General features: G+C 36.5%; 1 protein-coding gene across 1 annotated transcript in view; it reads left to right on the top strand.

Moving 5' to 3' along the window:
* Window positions 1-17,001, top strand: part of LOC306885127 (protein phosphatase 3 catalytic subunit alpha) — a 180,950-nt gene that overhangs the window by 161,151 nt on the left and 2,798 nt on the right. The window contains exons 11-12 of the mRNA XM_079441472.1: window positions 6,835-6,919; window positions 12,437-12,534. Coding sequence (XP_079297598.1) covers window positions 6,835-6,919; window positions 12,437-12,534 — 183 coding nt within the window. The remainder of the gene's footprint in view (window positions 1-6,834; window positions 6,920-12,436; window positions 12,535-17,001) is intronic.

Below are 17,001 nucleotides of genomic sequence, written 5' to 3' on the forward strand. Positions count from 1 at the left end.
GAAACTGATAACCGCTAAATTAGTGAGTGAAAGGCATTGCCTAGAAATCTTCGATGTTAAAACATAAGCGGCAAGAATATGACAGCGCAAAAACACATGCATTATATAGCGGGTAAATTTGACCCGCTCGGCGCTTATAGGTATAAATGCTCCACTTTTTGATCTGGTTTTATCTAATTGCTTTTAACAACATTGGATTGTAAATTACATAATTTTAGTAAAAATCAATGACAGGGAGACTTGACTGTTTTGTTGAAAATCTGTTATGTACATTTGAAAAACAGCCATGGGTAAAATTTACCCCGTGCGGGTTCTAGTGTTAAAGTCCCAGTCTTTGGTAATGGCAAGAAGAAATTGCGATTATAGTGTCCAAATCCTTTTGCGCTGCGCCATGACTGCGTTTGTTATGCTTCCGTCTTCTGTCAGCTCGCTTTCTGATTGGATATTGTTTCGTTTCACGTGATAATCTGCAGATCATACGCGAGTTTGTCCTTGGGGTTCCCCCCCACACATCAGGATTTCTGATTTGCGATTGCGGCACCTCCGATGTTCTTCCGAGCAGATTCAGTCACTCTTAACACACCTCACACAACAGGAAAATCTGATAAGATAATCTTTAGAACCACCAAGATAATCGGGACATTACCTAGGATTGTCGGAAGGGGAGAAATCGGCCCAAAATCAGCCCGATTATCTTGTGGTGTGTACCCAGCATAAATGAGGCTGTTGGTCCAAAATGGCTAATTTGATGCAATATCAGTAAATATTGTAGGCTGTAGTGCAGTATATAAACTCTGATTTACACCATCATGCCACTGGTGCCGATCGCATTGCGGCCACTCTGGTCAATGTTTGTGTTGACACCAGCTGGTCCGTGGCACGTTTCAGAAGCGGTTCTCCGCACCACTTCACTAAAAATAGGCGCCTAGTCTATTTTTAACAGATGCTGCCTCCAAGCCACAATTTTAAATAAGTTACTTGTGTTAAAAATGTGAAAGTGTTAATTTGTTTTGAAAAATGCCTTGTATTGGTACCATTTTAAAAATGCTTAAAATACTTTATAGACTTCCAGTATCAGAACAAATGTCATCCTCCTGCTCAAGGCGCTGTAATTTTGTGGGGAAAACGTGGAAATAATTTGACGTTTTATCTTGCAAAGAATGATTTCTTCTTCTGTTTTCCACACACATTTAGAAAATGTATATAGTACTGTATTTTCTGGATTATAAATCATGTTTTTTCATCTAAAACTTTATTAGTGACGAATGAGAAAAGGCAAGTGAGTTTGTATTCTTTTCAGTTTCAGTTTTGCATTAAATATTTAGGGCGGGACATTTATAATAAATGTTCATAGTGAATGCCACTATAATTTGTGTTTGTTTTTTACTTATATTTTAGTTCCTTTTTCTGTTCAGAACTAGGACTGTCGCAATATTAGATGTTTCACACCACGGTTATTGTTTCGTGAAAATAATTCACTATATCGATATATCACGATATCTATAGAAACCTTAGGGAATCAGCCAAATTAATTTTTACTTTGTTTTAGTTTTTCTTTTTACCCAATGAACATAAGGATACTGATAAACACAGGGCACATGCATTTTCACTTCTTCTTCAGGTCACAGCTGACCTGAGACTCTGGCTTTCTCTGTCTACTTTGAAGCTCTCTATAATGAAATAAGAGAGAAAATGCTGTCATGTTCAGCAGTATGATGAATAAATATTAACATCAAAACTGATACTTTAACCTGTTAACTTGCGTCCCCGTTTTTAATCTCTTTAACCTATAGTTGCATCGGCGCCAATGAAGTCATGCAGTTAACACGCTTCTAATTCAGTTTTAATGAAGGCTTTCCTGTAGCTCAAATAGTAGAGCATGGCGCTAGCAACGCCAAGGTCATGGGTTCGATTCCCAGGGAAAGCAAGAGCTGATAAAATGTAAAAACTGTAACTTGAATGCAATGTAAGTCGCTTTGGATAAAAGCGTCTGCTATAGTTCTGCGTCTGCTGAGTGACCAACTTTAATGTGGTCACTCAGGTTTTCTAGATCAGTTTTAATCGTGTAATAGATTTGAACAAAGAAATCAATTGCTACATGAAGGCAGTATTGGCCATGACTTGATTGCAAATAATACAAATACAAAAATTAGATGAGTAAAGAAAACGCGGTACTTATTAAAAGAATCAGGAAACTGCTGTTAACAGGTTAATGTAACATTTCCCATTCCATGACTAGTAAAATAATGGAAACTTACTGTCTGGATAATATTGAACATATTCTTCTTGGAGTAGCATGACCGCGTGCTGCATCGTCTTCTTGTTTGACAGGTGTCAGCGTTAAGGTGCAATACTGCCACCTGGGAGGTCAACCAGATATTGGCGCTGGAGTAGGCTATTTGCATGTCGTGTTATCATAAGTGTCCTGTTCACTTTAAATATCATGGTTATCGCCACCCCCTAAATTAACACTGTCGATATTTCATGATTTGAATATCACGTTTATCGTCAATACCGGTATAGCGTGACACCCCTATTCAGAACACTGCTGAAGTTACAAGATTTTTGTGGATTGAGGGGAATATAAATACATGCTTCTAATGTTTGTTATCGTTTCGTTTGTTTTACATTATTTCTGAATGAAATGTTAAAATGTGTCTAATACATCAATCGACTTGCACACCAATGCTACTCATCTGTGTCATAAACTGCTCATAAAAAGAGAACTGCCACGTATGTACAAGTATATATGCAGTACAGTAGTAAATGAGTGTCAATTTAGAATAAAAAAAATCAAAGCTTCATCTGTCATAAACATAGGTAACACTATTTCGATAGTCCACTTTAAACACTCTACTAACAGTAAGTAACTTTGCAGCTACATGTAAACTAGCTGTCATTAGAGTATTAGTAGACTGTCTGCTTAATAACTTCTAACATTTTATTTTGATGTGTTCTTTGCATGTATATTTCAACTTATTCTACTAACCCTAAACCTACCCTACTGAGAGTTAGTAGATATGTAGTTGCAAATTAATGAGAATTAGTTGAGATGTAGTTACAAAGTTACTCATAGTTAATAAAATGTCTCAAGTGGACTATCGAAATAAAGTGTAACCGTAAACATTATGTGGCTCCTCACTTGATGTGGAAAACTTGACGTGGCAAGTCAAAAAGTTGGCCCACGCATGTTAGAAGGTAGTAGACTCATCCATACACATCAGCAGGAAACGACATCTCTCCATATGGAGTGCCTTTCAGTTTTTCTAACAGCTTTTATGTCAAATTTTAATATATAAAACACATGAAATGCAGTAGGACAAATGGTAAATCAGGTTTGATAATATTTAGTATGTAATAAGCATACAGTGAGTTCCACATATCTGCTATCAATAGTGATACTGTTTTTAATTTGAATTTTATTTATAGGTTTTATTTATTTCTCAAACAAACAGGCACTGCTATCAGCTGCTATCTGTTGCTCTGCATTGCCTCTGTCCTCTAATGGCATCACCAGAAAGAGGATTAGCCTAGATCTTGCCACGATTTCCACCTTTCACCTATGTATGATGTCAGCCAACGTGCATACTGTGATTATTACCTTCAATAAGAGCGCACAATTTTCTTTTAAAATAAAGTACCCCATAACAAGTAATTATTGAAAAATGTGTAATCTGGTGTAACATCCCTGCTACATTAGCTCATATGTAAAGAGTTGTATAACTTTGTTAACAACTTTAACAACTTATTTACCATAAATAATTCTCACTTTAGATTAGGTCACGGAAAATGGGCAAATGTCATTAAAATGTCATCTCCATAGGCGTATTGGAGTTACAAACTATATTCTATCCCCTAACCCTAAACCTTCCATCGAAGGGGTAAGGGTATAGAAAATACAGTTTGTACAGTATAAAAACTATTACTCCTATAGAGTCCCTATTCACTCTGTGTGTGTGTGTGCACGTTTATGAGGACACAAATTTGTATAATGACATGGGTATGACAGAGGTATTACAATATGAAGGTGGTTTATGAGGACACTGCCTATGTCCCCGTAATTCAAAAGGCTTAAAAAAAACATACTAAATGGTGTTTTTTTGAAAATCTAAACATGCACAAAGTCTCCTGTGAGGGCTAAGTTTAGGTGTAGGGCAATTGCACACACAGTTTGTTCAGTATAAAAACCATTACGCCTATGGAGAGTCCCCATAAACCACAAAAACCAACATGTGTGCGTGTGCGTGTGCGTGTGCGTGTGCGTGTGCGTGTGCGTGTGCGTGTGTGTGTGTCCCCTTAATGTATTTCTAAACATTTTAAGGAACACTGAATATGAATGCAATTAATGTTCAATTAAGTTTTGTTTAAAACACCTAATTAATGACATTTTTTCTATTTTCTGTGACCTAATCTAAAGCAAGAACTGTTCACTCCTTATTCCCAATTAATAATTTCTTTTTTACAAGCTAATTAAACAATAATAATTGTTAATTACAGGGACGGTGAATGAAGATTTTTTTATTTTTTTATTTATTAATTTATGGTGTTATTTTTTTCAAACACATGCACACACAAAAAAAGTATAAATTGTCAGTTCGCAAATAGTTGATGGACCAGTTCAAGCTTTGGTAGAGCACATACATATAAACACTAACAATCTCATCATGCTCTGATGTTATACTCTCTCTCTCTCTCTCTCTCTGAAAGATTTTTTTTTTTCTCTCCCCGTTACTGTTTATCACTCATTTTGTCATTTTGTTTATCTCTCCCTCTCAAATATTACTTCTGTTGCTTAATGTAATGAATATTTCTCTTTTTTCAGAGTTCTGTAAGGCATTTCTTCCCTTTTATTTTTTTTGATGGATGTGCTTTTTTTCCCACACTTTGCCACTCTTTTTCTCTACCTGTCATTCTTCAGCCATCCACTGATCATTCTTCTGTTCTTTTTCTGTTTCTTCTGGGGGTGTATCTTGAGAAGGACAGCTAATATATGGGCCCAAGAAAGGTACAGCCTCCCACAGTCCAATGCGGTGTGCAGCCATGCCTCTTGTTTGTACCTTTTTCCAGTGGGTTTGATGAGCTAACACCAAAGATTCACTAATAAACTTGCTTACCATGTCCATAGTTACTAAATCTTATGTTACATGCATCCTGATCAGCATAACTAGATCAATTATTGACATTCAATACTTTATACTTTTCAAAGGCCATTGCTAGTTGTATGTGATCAGCTTGCAGTGTTTGAAAAGTCACAAATTTTATTTACTAAGTTGATGATTATACCATTGATCAGGCAGACAACTAACATTGTTCTCAAATTACAACATTCCAATTTTTCAATAAATTGTACTTGTGACTATATGAGTATGCAGAGCACTTCATAAATTGTTTTGCATTTCTCAGAACCTCAATAGTGCCTTCATCTTTTAGGGCATCTCACACCAATTTACACCATTGTCCTCCCCTCCATTTTTTTTCTTTTCCTTTTTCCCCCTCCTCTGTCCTCTGTATAAATACAGTAATACCAATAAGTATTTAAACTTAATTACATATTTTCAAAAACAACTAGTCAGTGGGTTGCTTGAATGTCTAATAAACTAATTAGTATTAAAGAAGCCCTGGATAATTGGGGTGGTCAGACACGGTTTTAGGAGACCTTTACATAAGTTCTCTTATGTCAAATAATAAAAAAAGCTGGAGGGAGCTCAGAAGAGTGTAACAGAACGCAGAGGTCTCTTATTATCTTATAACTCTTATCTTGACACAGTAAAGTAAAAAAAAAAGTTGTAACACAGCCTAAGATTTTTAAAGTGCTACATTCATAGCATTAGACAAAATATCAAACAAATATTGATTTATTTTATATGAATTAATAAGACTGTACATGTTATATTCTATATGTTTTATTAGTAATATAATAAAAATTAGTTTTTATGGTATGTATTTTTTTTATTTTAGTAAAAATGCTCATTGTTGATGTGGTGAACTACACAACTTATAAACCGAGAAACAACTTGATAAATCCAGTTAAAATCACTTTGATACAAGCTGGTTAACAGTGATTAAAAAAAGTAACAAGTTCTGAGAAAATGTGTTGTGTTATTTGTTTGCAAATGTGTTATTTTGTTGCAAATGCTGCATGGTTTGATTGTGTGCGTGTGCGTGTGTGCGTTTGAGAGACAGACAGTCAAATAGTTTTAATAGTGTCCAATAACATTTTAGGTCAAAGACAAAAAAACAACAACAAAACATCTATAGGCTGCAAACTATTCATAAGCAAGACCTTGTACAGTTTGTATTGTTATTTTCTCATCTCAGTGTTGTCTATAATTTTACCTTGAGGAACTAGACATAATCTCAATTAAAACCAACAAGGTTCTTCTCTTTAGCATCTGTATAGGATGGCACTATGATTAACCTCACCATATCCATGACTGTAAAGCTCGATAGTAGGCTAGCAAATGCTTAGCATGCATTTCAGTCCTGAGGTGTGGAGGCGTGGGCCACTGTGAGGAACTCTATTGATCTGCCCTTGGTGTGCTGAGACAGCATGTTCTGCCAACTGAGTTTCACTTACAGTCAACAGTCTGGGTCGTTATAATCCTACAGAAGTGTTCACCCAGTGTAGTCATTTGTCTTTCTGTACATTAAAGTCCGAATGTAATTATGGCTGGTGAACGTTTAAAGTTGTGACGTTTAGAGATGAATTGGCCACATTTTAATGAAGCGGCTCTTCAAACATATTTGCAAGGATTGTTTTTTTTGTATACTATGATACAACACTGACACCCAAATATATGCACGTTTGTGTGTGTGTGTGTGTGTGTCACGCAGGTGCCACGGCTTCTGCACGCAAGGAGGTAATCCGAAACAAGATCCGTGCCATTGGAAAGATGGCTCGGGTTTTCTCAGTTCTTCGGTAAGATGACTTTGTGTACATGTGCAAAATGAACATATGCCAAGTGTCAAATGGAAGTAGAATTGTGCTAGATTAGATAGTTAGCCAGTATATGGTAACCTTATAAGGAACTGCAGTATTATACATGGTTTAAACTGAATTGTAAGAACAATAGTCTGACTCTTGCTTATGTAAGTCAAAGACATGCAAACCATTTACTAAACAAAACATCTGTCACAACTTATACCGTTGTGAAAGCTTTGAGTCGCCTTTTCTACCATCTCTGACAAACAGGTACGATTGTCGCATTTCAACCCAGTTGCATTGAACTTTGAAATTGATGGTAAATCAGCTATTACCCATAAATTAGTTTAAACAAATGTTGCAAATATGTTTTTCTATGGTTAATCAATGTTAATAATTTAATAATGATAAAATAATTATTTAGGACATAATTATTATTAACTGCCCAATTCATACAAATAGTTATGAAAATATGGAAAATATTGGTAATTCTCACCTTGTGCTCAAAGTTTGGGCAATGATTGCAGAAGGTCTAGCCTCAAAAGTAAAAATATTTCAGCACAGCTTAAACTCAAATCGGATCCAAAAATTCTGCATATGGTCGGAACTCCTTTGGAAATTAATTACAAAATATATTTGTTGGATACAGAGGAAAAGGTAGGCCTTATTATCATAAATTTATGGTTGTTTTTCCCAGAACTTCATGTTGCGACACATTTCTCTTAAATACATACATATACAGTTGGGCAAAAAAGTATTTAGTCAGCCACCAATTGTGCAAGTTCTCCCACTTAAAAAGATGAGAGAGGCCTGTAATTTTCATCATAGGTACACTTCAACTATGAGAGACAGAATGGGGGGAAAGAATCCAGGAAATCACATTGTAGGATTTTTAATGAATTAATTGGTAAAATCCGCTGTAAAATAAGTCTTTGGTCACCTACAAACAAGCAAGATTTCTGGCTCTCACAGACCTGTAACTTCTTCTTTAAGAGGCTCCTCTGTCCTGTATTAATGGCACCTGTTTGAACTCGTTATCAGTATAAAAGACACCTGTCCACAACCTCAAACAGTCACACTCCAAACTCCACTATGGCCAAGACCAAAGAGCTGTCGAAGGACACCAGAAACAAAATTGTAGACCTACACCAGGCTGGGAAGACTGAATCTGCAATAGGCAAGCAGCTTGGTGTGAAGAAATCAACTGTGGGAGCAATTATTAGAAAATGGAAGACATACAAGATCACTGATAATCTCCCTCGATCTGGGGCTCCACGCAAGAGCTCACCCCGTGGGGTCAAAATGATCACAAGAACGGTGAGCAAAAATCCCAGAACCACACGGGGGGACCTAGTGAATGACCTGCAGAGAGCTGGGACCAAAGTAACAAAGGTTACCATCAGTAACACACTACGCCGCCAGGGACTCAAATCCTGCAGTGCCAGACGTGTCCCCCTTCTTAAGCCAGTACATGTCCGGGCCCCTCTGAAGTTTGCTAGAGAGCATTTGGATGATCCAGAAGAGGATTGGGAGAATGTCATATGATGATACCAAATATGAAACCAAACCAGATGAAACCAAAATAGAACTTTTTGGTAAAAACTCAACTCGTCGTGTTTGGAGGAGAAAGAATGCTGAGTTGCATCCAAAGAACACCATACCTACTGTGAAGCATGGGGGTGGAAACATCATGCTTTGGGGCTGTTTTTCTGCAAAGGGACCAGGACGACTGATCCGTGTAAAGGAAAGAATGAATGGGGCCATGTATCGTGAGATTTTGAGTGAAAACCTCCTTCCATCAGCAAGGGCATTGAAGATGAAATGTGGCTAGGTCTTTCAGCATGGCAATGATCCCAAACACACCGCCCGGGCAACGAAGGAGTGGCTTCGTAAGAAGCATTTAAAGGTCCTGGGGTGGCCTAGCCAGTCTCCCGATCTCAACCCCATAGAAAATCTTTGGAGAGAGTTGAAAGTCCATGTTGCCCAGCGACAGCCCCAAAACATCACTGCTCTAGAGGAGATCTGCATGGAGGAATGGGCCAAAATACCAGCAACAGTGTGTGAAAACCTTGTGAAGACTTACAGAAAACGTTTGACCTCTGTCATTGCCAACAAAGGGTATATAACAAAGTATTGAGATGAACTTTTGTTAATGACCAAATATTATTTTCCACCATAATTTGCAAATAAATTATTTAAAAATCAGACAATGTGATTTCCTGGATTCTTTCCCCCCATTCTGTCTCTCATAGTTGAAGTGTACCTATGATGAAAATTACAGGCCATCTTTTTAAGTGGGAGAACATGCACAATTGGTGGCTGACTAAATACTTTTTTGCCCAACTGTATATATAAATACATAAACAAGGAAGCAAAGCAAATAAATAAGCAAGCCACACAAACAAATAATCAGCTAAATAATTCCTTTGTTCCTGGGCCAAGAATCCACAATACATCAATAAAATAAAATCAGTACATCCACAACATGCTGCTGTGAGCATGTAGGAAATACTGCTGCTGCACATATAACCCATATGAATAACCCCATATAGCATACATGAATCACCTCGTAGCAGATCTATACAGGTGGAGCTGGAGGTGGAGGGTTTCTGAAGTGCACTGCCAAACTGCTACAGCAAACAAAAGCCAGGTATTTGAATACTGAGCAATGAGTTCATTGGCTACTGATACAGGAGAAAACCAATCAGCTGAGCCATATGATAATGATTTCATTAGGTCAGATTGAGTTGGACCTATCGGACTGTGCCAACTTAGAGTTTCATGCCAGAACTCTGTATTTCTGTCATGACAACTCTCTGAGGGTTTGGCATGGTAATGTACATGACAATGTTAATGTATTTGGTCTTGGCGGAATAGATCTGCTACACTGCTGCTGCTGCAAAGCAAGTACCGAGACTTGCTACTGCCAATACATCCACAACATGCTATCGTAAATACGAGGTTCCTAGTCGTAAATTGGACATGAACGGCCTTAGAGAGGCCTTATATGGCCAATTTTCAACTAGGAAACTCATATTTACGATAATTCCGATAGCACGTGCATGCAGCATTAATTCCCTTCTTTCCACAACACGTGCAGCTGAAATCAATCACACACTCATCACAATGAAAACATTGACCTTAGAAATAACGTGAACATTGAGATTACGCCGATGTAAATGGTGAACCCCAGTTGAAATGCATACACAAGAATGCTTATTTCGTTTAGCCTGTTTCATGTCCGTTTCTAGCGGCGTGTCCTCAGAGCAATTACATGCTCTAAACTGCTTTTGCTCAAGCTGTATAAACACAGATGCTAAATGCTGCTGCTAATATGCTTAATATTTCACTGATGCATACAATGCAAACTGCTAACATGACACTTAGTTTAAACTTGTTTATGGTTGCTCATTTTTGTATTCAATTAGGCAGACCATTCAAATATACACAGCGATATGGATTAAAAGAGCATTCACTTATCTTAGATGTTGATTTCAGCTGTTCTGAAGTGCGCTGCCAAACTGCTACAGCAAACGAAAGCCAGGTATTTGATTATTGAGCAATGAGCACATTGGCTAATGATACAGGAGAAAACCAATCAGCTGAGCAATATGATAATGATGTCATTAGGTCAGATTGCACTGAGAGTAATCTATTGTAATTTACAACTGTAATTACCACCCCTGTCCAGTTGGTTGCGAGTGCGCTCCAGTGAGGCAGCAGAGCGCGGGATCATCAGCTCCAGAACAAAAATAAAAGAGTCTTTTGCTATGCGTTTGAGGCGAATACCCAGTTTAAGCTACAGCGATCTATCAGACCACATTAAAGAGCACCAAAACGGTATTTATTGCTCGAATTTCCTAATAAAATTGACAGAATTTGAAATCTGAGACTTTGTTTCATATCAAAAGTAACAACGTGATTTATTGGATGGAAGGTGCACTCTCTGTACTGTTCATTCATCAACTGAAAACAGCATCGATTGGGATTTAATAATGGGTCATAAAAAAGAGAATCTATTAAAATCGAGAAATCAGTTTTTCTTTTACCCTGCCCTAGCATATTTTGTTGTTTATAGTATAGTGGCCTGGTATTTATTTTTTTCATGTGTCTAATAGACATGAACAAGTTCTTTGAAAAACATCTATGACCTTTGAAACATGTCTAGTCTTTATGCTCTGTTGACTATGATTTCAATAATAATAAACATACAGTTGCATAAAGCATCCATATTTGTCCATGCCCATGTTGATTATAATATTAAAAACTTATTAATTTAATTTTAAAAAGTATTAATTTAAGATACATTTAGAACAAATAAAAATGTGCGATTAAGTTGCGATTAATCATGAGTTAACTCATGACAATCATGCAGTTAATCGCGATTAAATATTTTAATCGATTGACAGCCCTCATATATGTGTGTGTGTGTGTGTGTGTGTATGTGATATTTAGGCAAAATAAGAAAAATGTACACACAACCCCCCTTGCATTGTTTTTCCTTCTGGAGCATCAGTGAGCGTTTGAACCTTCTGTAATAGTTGCACATGAGTCCCTCTGTTTTCCTCAGTGTGAAAAGATAGATCTCAAAATCACAAAGTCATTGTTGGAAAGGGTTCAAATACACAAACCAATGCTGGAAAACCAAATAATTTGAGGGACCTGAAGGATTTTTCTGAAGAACAGCAGGCAGTTTAACTGTTCAGGACAAAAAAGGGGACTCATGGATAATCACTAAACAACAAAAAAAATACAGCTGTGGATCATTCAGGTAACAACACCGTATTAACAATCAAGTGTATGTAAACTTCTAAACGGGGTCATTTTTATACATTCAACTATTATTTTCTCTTGTAGACTATATGTAAACACATTTTATGTGAAATATCTTATTCAGGTCAGTACTAAATAAACAATAACATGCATTTTGTATGATGCCTCTTATTTTGGTAAAATAATTAAACATTTTGCAGATTTTGCAAGGTGTAGGTAAACTTTTGACTTCAGCTGTATATTTAATTTAGAAATTAGTGTTTGATAACGTCATTACATTTCTGTATATTTCCTACTTGCTGAAGGGCACAGGTATGACATGTATTATAATGGGTTTATGTGAAGATTGTTTTAAATTTACTTAAATTATGTAATAAATGTTATTTTTTTAAAGTCTAATAAATGTTAAAAAAATGATAGCTCTCAGTTATACTGTAATGTTGAATGGCTATAGTCAATGGTTAAATATTAGGGAAAAAATAACAATTTCCTAGTCATCAGTAGTATTGGTATCAGTGGTATTCGCCTTCAGTCATGAATAAGATGACATTAAACAAATATTAAAAAATATAATACAAATATTTTTTGTCTGTGTAAAATAAAGAATTATAATGATAAAATAAAGAATACAGCTGGTAAACGGTCTAAATTATTACACCATTGGCAGTTATTGTGTATGTATTTTTATATATTTGTGTTCATATTTATACGTAACAACTTGTGCAAAATGTTCTGTTATAGAGAGGAGAGTGAGAGTGTTTTGACGTTGAAGGGTCTCACTCCAACTGGCATGCTACCCAGTGGCGTTCTGTCTGGAGGCAAAGAGAAACTCCAGAATGGTGAGATACACACACACACACACACACACACACACAGGTCTTCTGGTCAGGAATATGTAAATCACTTTAAACTAACTGCTATCATATCTTTTGGCTGTTAATTTTACAGTATTAACCAGCACATTTTTATACAAGTTAATTTAAATTTGTTCTGTTACAGACTGTTAGTAGATTTCCCAAGTTAGTGTTAACAACCTTAACACATACAACTACACACATATATAATTGATATTTAATTCAGTGTATGCTCTGTGCACCCCCTGGTGGTTGTTTTATGAAACTTATATAATTTCCTCTTTGCTTCCTTTCCTTTGGCTTCTCTCTCTCTCTCTCTCTCGCTCTCTCTCTCTCTCTCTCTCTCTCTCTCTCTCTCTCTCTCTCTCTCCAATCTTTGTCAAATATTGTCTTTTCTTCATTCTCTTGTCTCCCTAGAAACTGCAGGTATAATCAGTTGTGCAAGTATAATTCAGATCATCTGTTCTTAAGAAACACAGTTTCACTCTTTGTCGCCATTTATATAAAGGAGCCCCAAAGGAATTAATACAAATGCTTTTGTTCATGATAGAGTCATGACTCAAAGAACATGCTCTCAGTTTATTTTTAATCTCAGATTCACTGTGTCCAGTATTATTACACTTTGTGGTGGATAAGATATCAGTAAGGAATCTTAAAGATGTCTGAGAATACTATTGCAGGGAAATTGACTACAATTAACATAAAGGCAAAAAAAGGCACATTTAGATGTATTGATTGCTTTATAGGAATGTATATATATTTGTGTGTAAACAGGTTTTTAGCATCTTTGCAAATTGATAAAAAAAAAATAATAAAATGATTCCATCGCATAAGTATTCATACCCTTATCTAAGACAGTTCAAATTTAGCTCAGGAACATTCATATTGCTTGTAGGTGTTACTGCACGTCAAGTGAAGTTAACCTGTGGCAAATTCAATTGAATTGGTATGATTTGGAAAGGCACACACGTCTTAATAAAAAGGTCTAACAGCTGTCAATGCATATCAGAGCAAAAACCAAGCCCTGAGGACAAAAGAACTGCCTGTAGAGCTCAGAAACAGGTTTGCGTCAAGCCACACATCTGGGGAAGAGTTCAGAAAAATTCTGCTTCATTAAATGTTCACAGAATCGTGTAGTCTCTGTTCCCCTTAATGGAAGAAGTCTGAAACAACCAGGACTCTTCCTAGAGCTGGCCTCCTGGCCAAGGGCTTTGGTTAGTGTGATGACCAAGAAGCTGATCGTTATGGCAGTGTAGCCAAACTCAATCCTCTCTTCAGTTAAGACACATGAAAACCCACTTGGAAAAAGCACCTAAAGGACCCTCAGACTGAGAAACGAGATTCTCTGGTCTGAAGAACCTCAATTCTAAGCATCATGTTTGAAGGAAACCAACTCTGCTCATCACCTGCAGAGTACCACCCCAAAAGTAAAGTGTGCTGGTAGCAGTCTCATGCTGTGGGGCTGTTTTTCTGTCCCCATCCAACCTGACAGAGCTTGAGAGGTGAAGAATGGCCAAATGCTGATGAGCAAAACTTGTCCTATCATACCTAAAAAGACTTGAGGCTGTAAAGATGCTTCAGCTAAGTACTGAGTTAAGGGTATGAATACTTATGTAATATATTTATTCCAGTTTTTTATTTTTAAGAAATTTACCAAGTTGTGAAAATTCAGTTTTTGCTTTGTCAGTATGGTGTATGGAGTGTAGATTGATGTGGGGAAAAAAGTAATTTAAAGCAGTTTAACATAAGGCAGAAGCAACAAAATGTGAAAAAAAAAAGTGAAGGGGTATGAATACTTTATACACACACACAAAATGTAGCAAACGTTTGTCCAAAATTGTAAACTTATTTTGCAATATTACTGTTTTTACTGTATTTTTGATCGCATAAATGCAACCTTGAGCCTAAGAGAGTAAACATACTGACCCCAAACTTTTAAACAGTAGTGTAATTTTGTGTTGGAATTTGGGATATGTACTTGTCCCTTTTTTTTCTTTTTGCTTGATACCGAATACTTTTTATGTCAAACCAATAAATCCATGATTGATCATTGCAGGTGGCATTAGACAAAGGGGACATTTTCATTTTATTTACCACAAATTTAAATAAGCAGAGTGCAGGGTTAGTTACCAGTATTTTTGTTTCAACTTTCCTGAAGAGAAAGTTTTTTATTTGTGTATATTAATTGTGTATTTTAATGGTGCTGAAGTTTACTTTTGGGAACTAGCATAATGACAGAATATTTGTGCACTAGCTAGCACATGCTAACAGACATGAACTAAAAACAAAAAGCTGCAGCTGATTTCAAGGGGTCTCCTTGTAATCGTTTAATAGGATGGGAGTGTCATGATGCTGGACATAGTGAATCAGAAAGTAGAGACTGTTCCTAAAACACACAAAATACATTTTAGGTGCTTTTTTCTCATCATTACACAGAGGCATGAACAAATGTCATTTTCAGCACATTATAAAGTTATACTTTATTGAGGCTTATCTTACATCAGTAATATCATCCCCTTTTGCACTAAATACACAAAACTGACAAACTGTGAATGAAAGAGGATAATTAAATAATTGCTCTTGTCATTCTCAAATCAAGGCAGAAATCAAGCTTGCTCTCATCATACTGACATGTTCTGTCCATTACTTTATTTGGCGAGACTTGATGCTATACAGTAATTTCACTGCTTATGTTTTCCTTGAGGTTTAGCTTAATTTTTTTTTTATATACAATATTTACTTAAACATTACACTGTGTTACCCAAATTTGATATGAGTGGCCATGTTTGCATGTGGCTAGCTGGTTTGGGAACATGCCAGATGTAGAGTGATGTCAGCAATGTTCTGCTACAGCATTTATAGAATCACAAAAGATGCCCAACCCTGATCTCTACACGGACATCATTGTGCTTCTACTGCAATGTTGTGACCCCCATTACTGCTGACGTCTTTATGTGTGTGTGTGTGTGTGCGTCTGCGTTGCTGTTTTGTAGTTTTTACAGCATATTCTTGTAGTTTTATATGATTACTTGTGATAATGGTGGTAAGTGTTGAATGTGGATTGTGTTGAAAATAGACAATGCGAGGATGGCGGTTTGTCAGATTCTGTTAGCAGACACAACTTTTAATGAAGACCAAAAACACACACACACACAAAGTTGCTGATCCAAGTTGCTGTAAAAACCCTTGAAGCTTTTGGGTATTTCTTCCTCTTGCTTTGGTGTTACCAGTCATGATATATAATGACATTTAGTTCTCCTGGTACATTATGCAGTTTTTAAACTAAAGCAATGAAAGACACAATCACTGATCTCCTTTATATCACTTGGATTGCTTTGACTGACCATTAAGTCTGACATACTTTCTCTTCCTCATTAATTTCCTATTTGTGTCATGACTTTTTGTGTTCCACAACCATTGCTCATAGTGGGAGTCAAATCTGTTGACTTGTCACGTTGCTTCATCTGAAACTAACTACCCATTGTTCATGCTGCTCTCTCTACCCTCTAATATCCCCCTGTCTTGGCCCCGTAGTGGGCCTAGTGTATTTAATGATATAAAGATGTTGTGTGTCCATTTGGGCTCTTTTTTACTGTTCATCTGACTGGACAAATGTAACATGTTCTGCTCACCTCTCTTACTCGTTTTGCAATTCCCCTCTTCTTCTCTTCAGCTACTATTGAGGCTATAGAGGCAGATGAAGGTAAATAGGTCCACGGCTCCTTCCCCTCTTTCTGTTGCATTTGTGCAACAGTTAAAAGGTTCCACAGGGTTCATCCATGTCCAAATAGTTTGTGTAGTGTGTTGAGTGTTTGGCTAGATTACAGTGTTTTTAGTGTGCTGAGCAGAAGTAGGAAAAGAAAATACAAATCACACACACACAAACAAACATACAAACACACAAACTATGATTGTTTTAAAGGGGATCAAAGGGTTCTGGACAAATTATGTTTACTCGATGGAGCTATGATCAATTAACTCATGGTAACATAATGCAGAGAGAATGCACAATAGTCATTATTTCAAACATACAATGTGCCAGTAGACAATTTCATTGTATTTACAATAAGAATGTATTTTGTGCAAACATACAGAGTGCTTATTTGTGGCACAAACACCAAGTCCTTTTAATGCAAAATAGTGTTTTCATCATCCTAAAACTGCCTGGACCCCTTTAAAACAATAAGCTAGTTGTCCTTTGTTCTTGCACACATTTTCCATTTAAATTGCTTAAATTAATATTAGCTCTAGACTCGAAATGCACACATACATTTGTAGGTCTCCTTTGGTTAAAAAGAATGAAAAATCTCAGAAAATCTCAGCAAGAACAACATCTTAGCAAACCTGCTCTTTGGCAAGCAAAAACAGCTGCTTGCCAAATAGCAGGTTTGTGACTGCTATATTTACAGCCTACGTGTTCTGTGATTGTTCTTAAACATTTCTCCTAGAGGA

Source organism: Barbus barbus, assembly GCF_936440315.1.
Source record: "Barbus barbus genome assembly, chromosome: 2".
Lineage (NCBI taxonomy): Eukaryota > Metazoa > Chordata > Actinopteri > Cypriniformes > Cyprinidae > Barbus > Barbus barbus.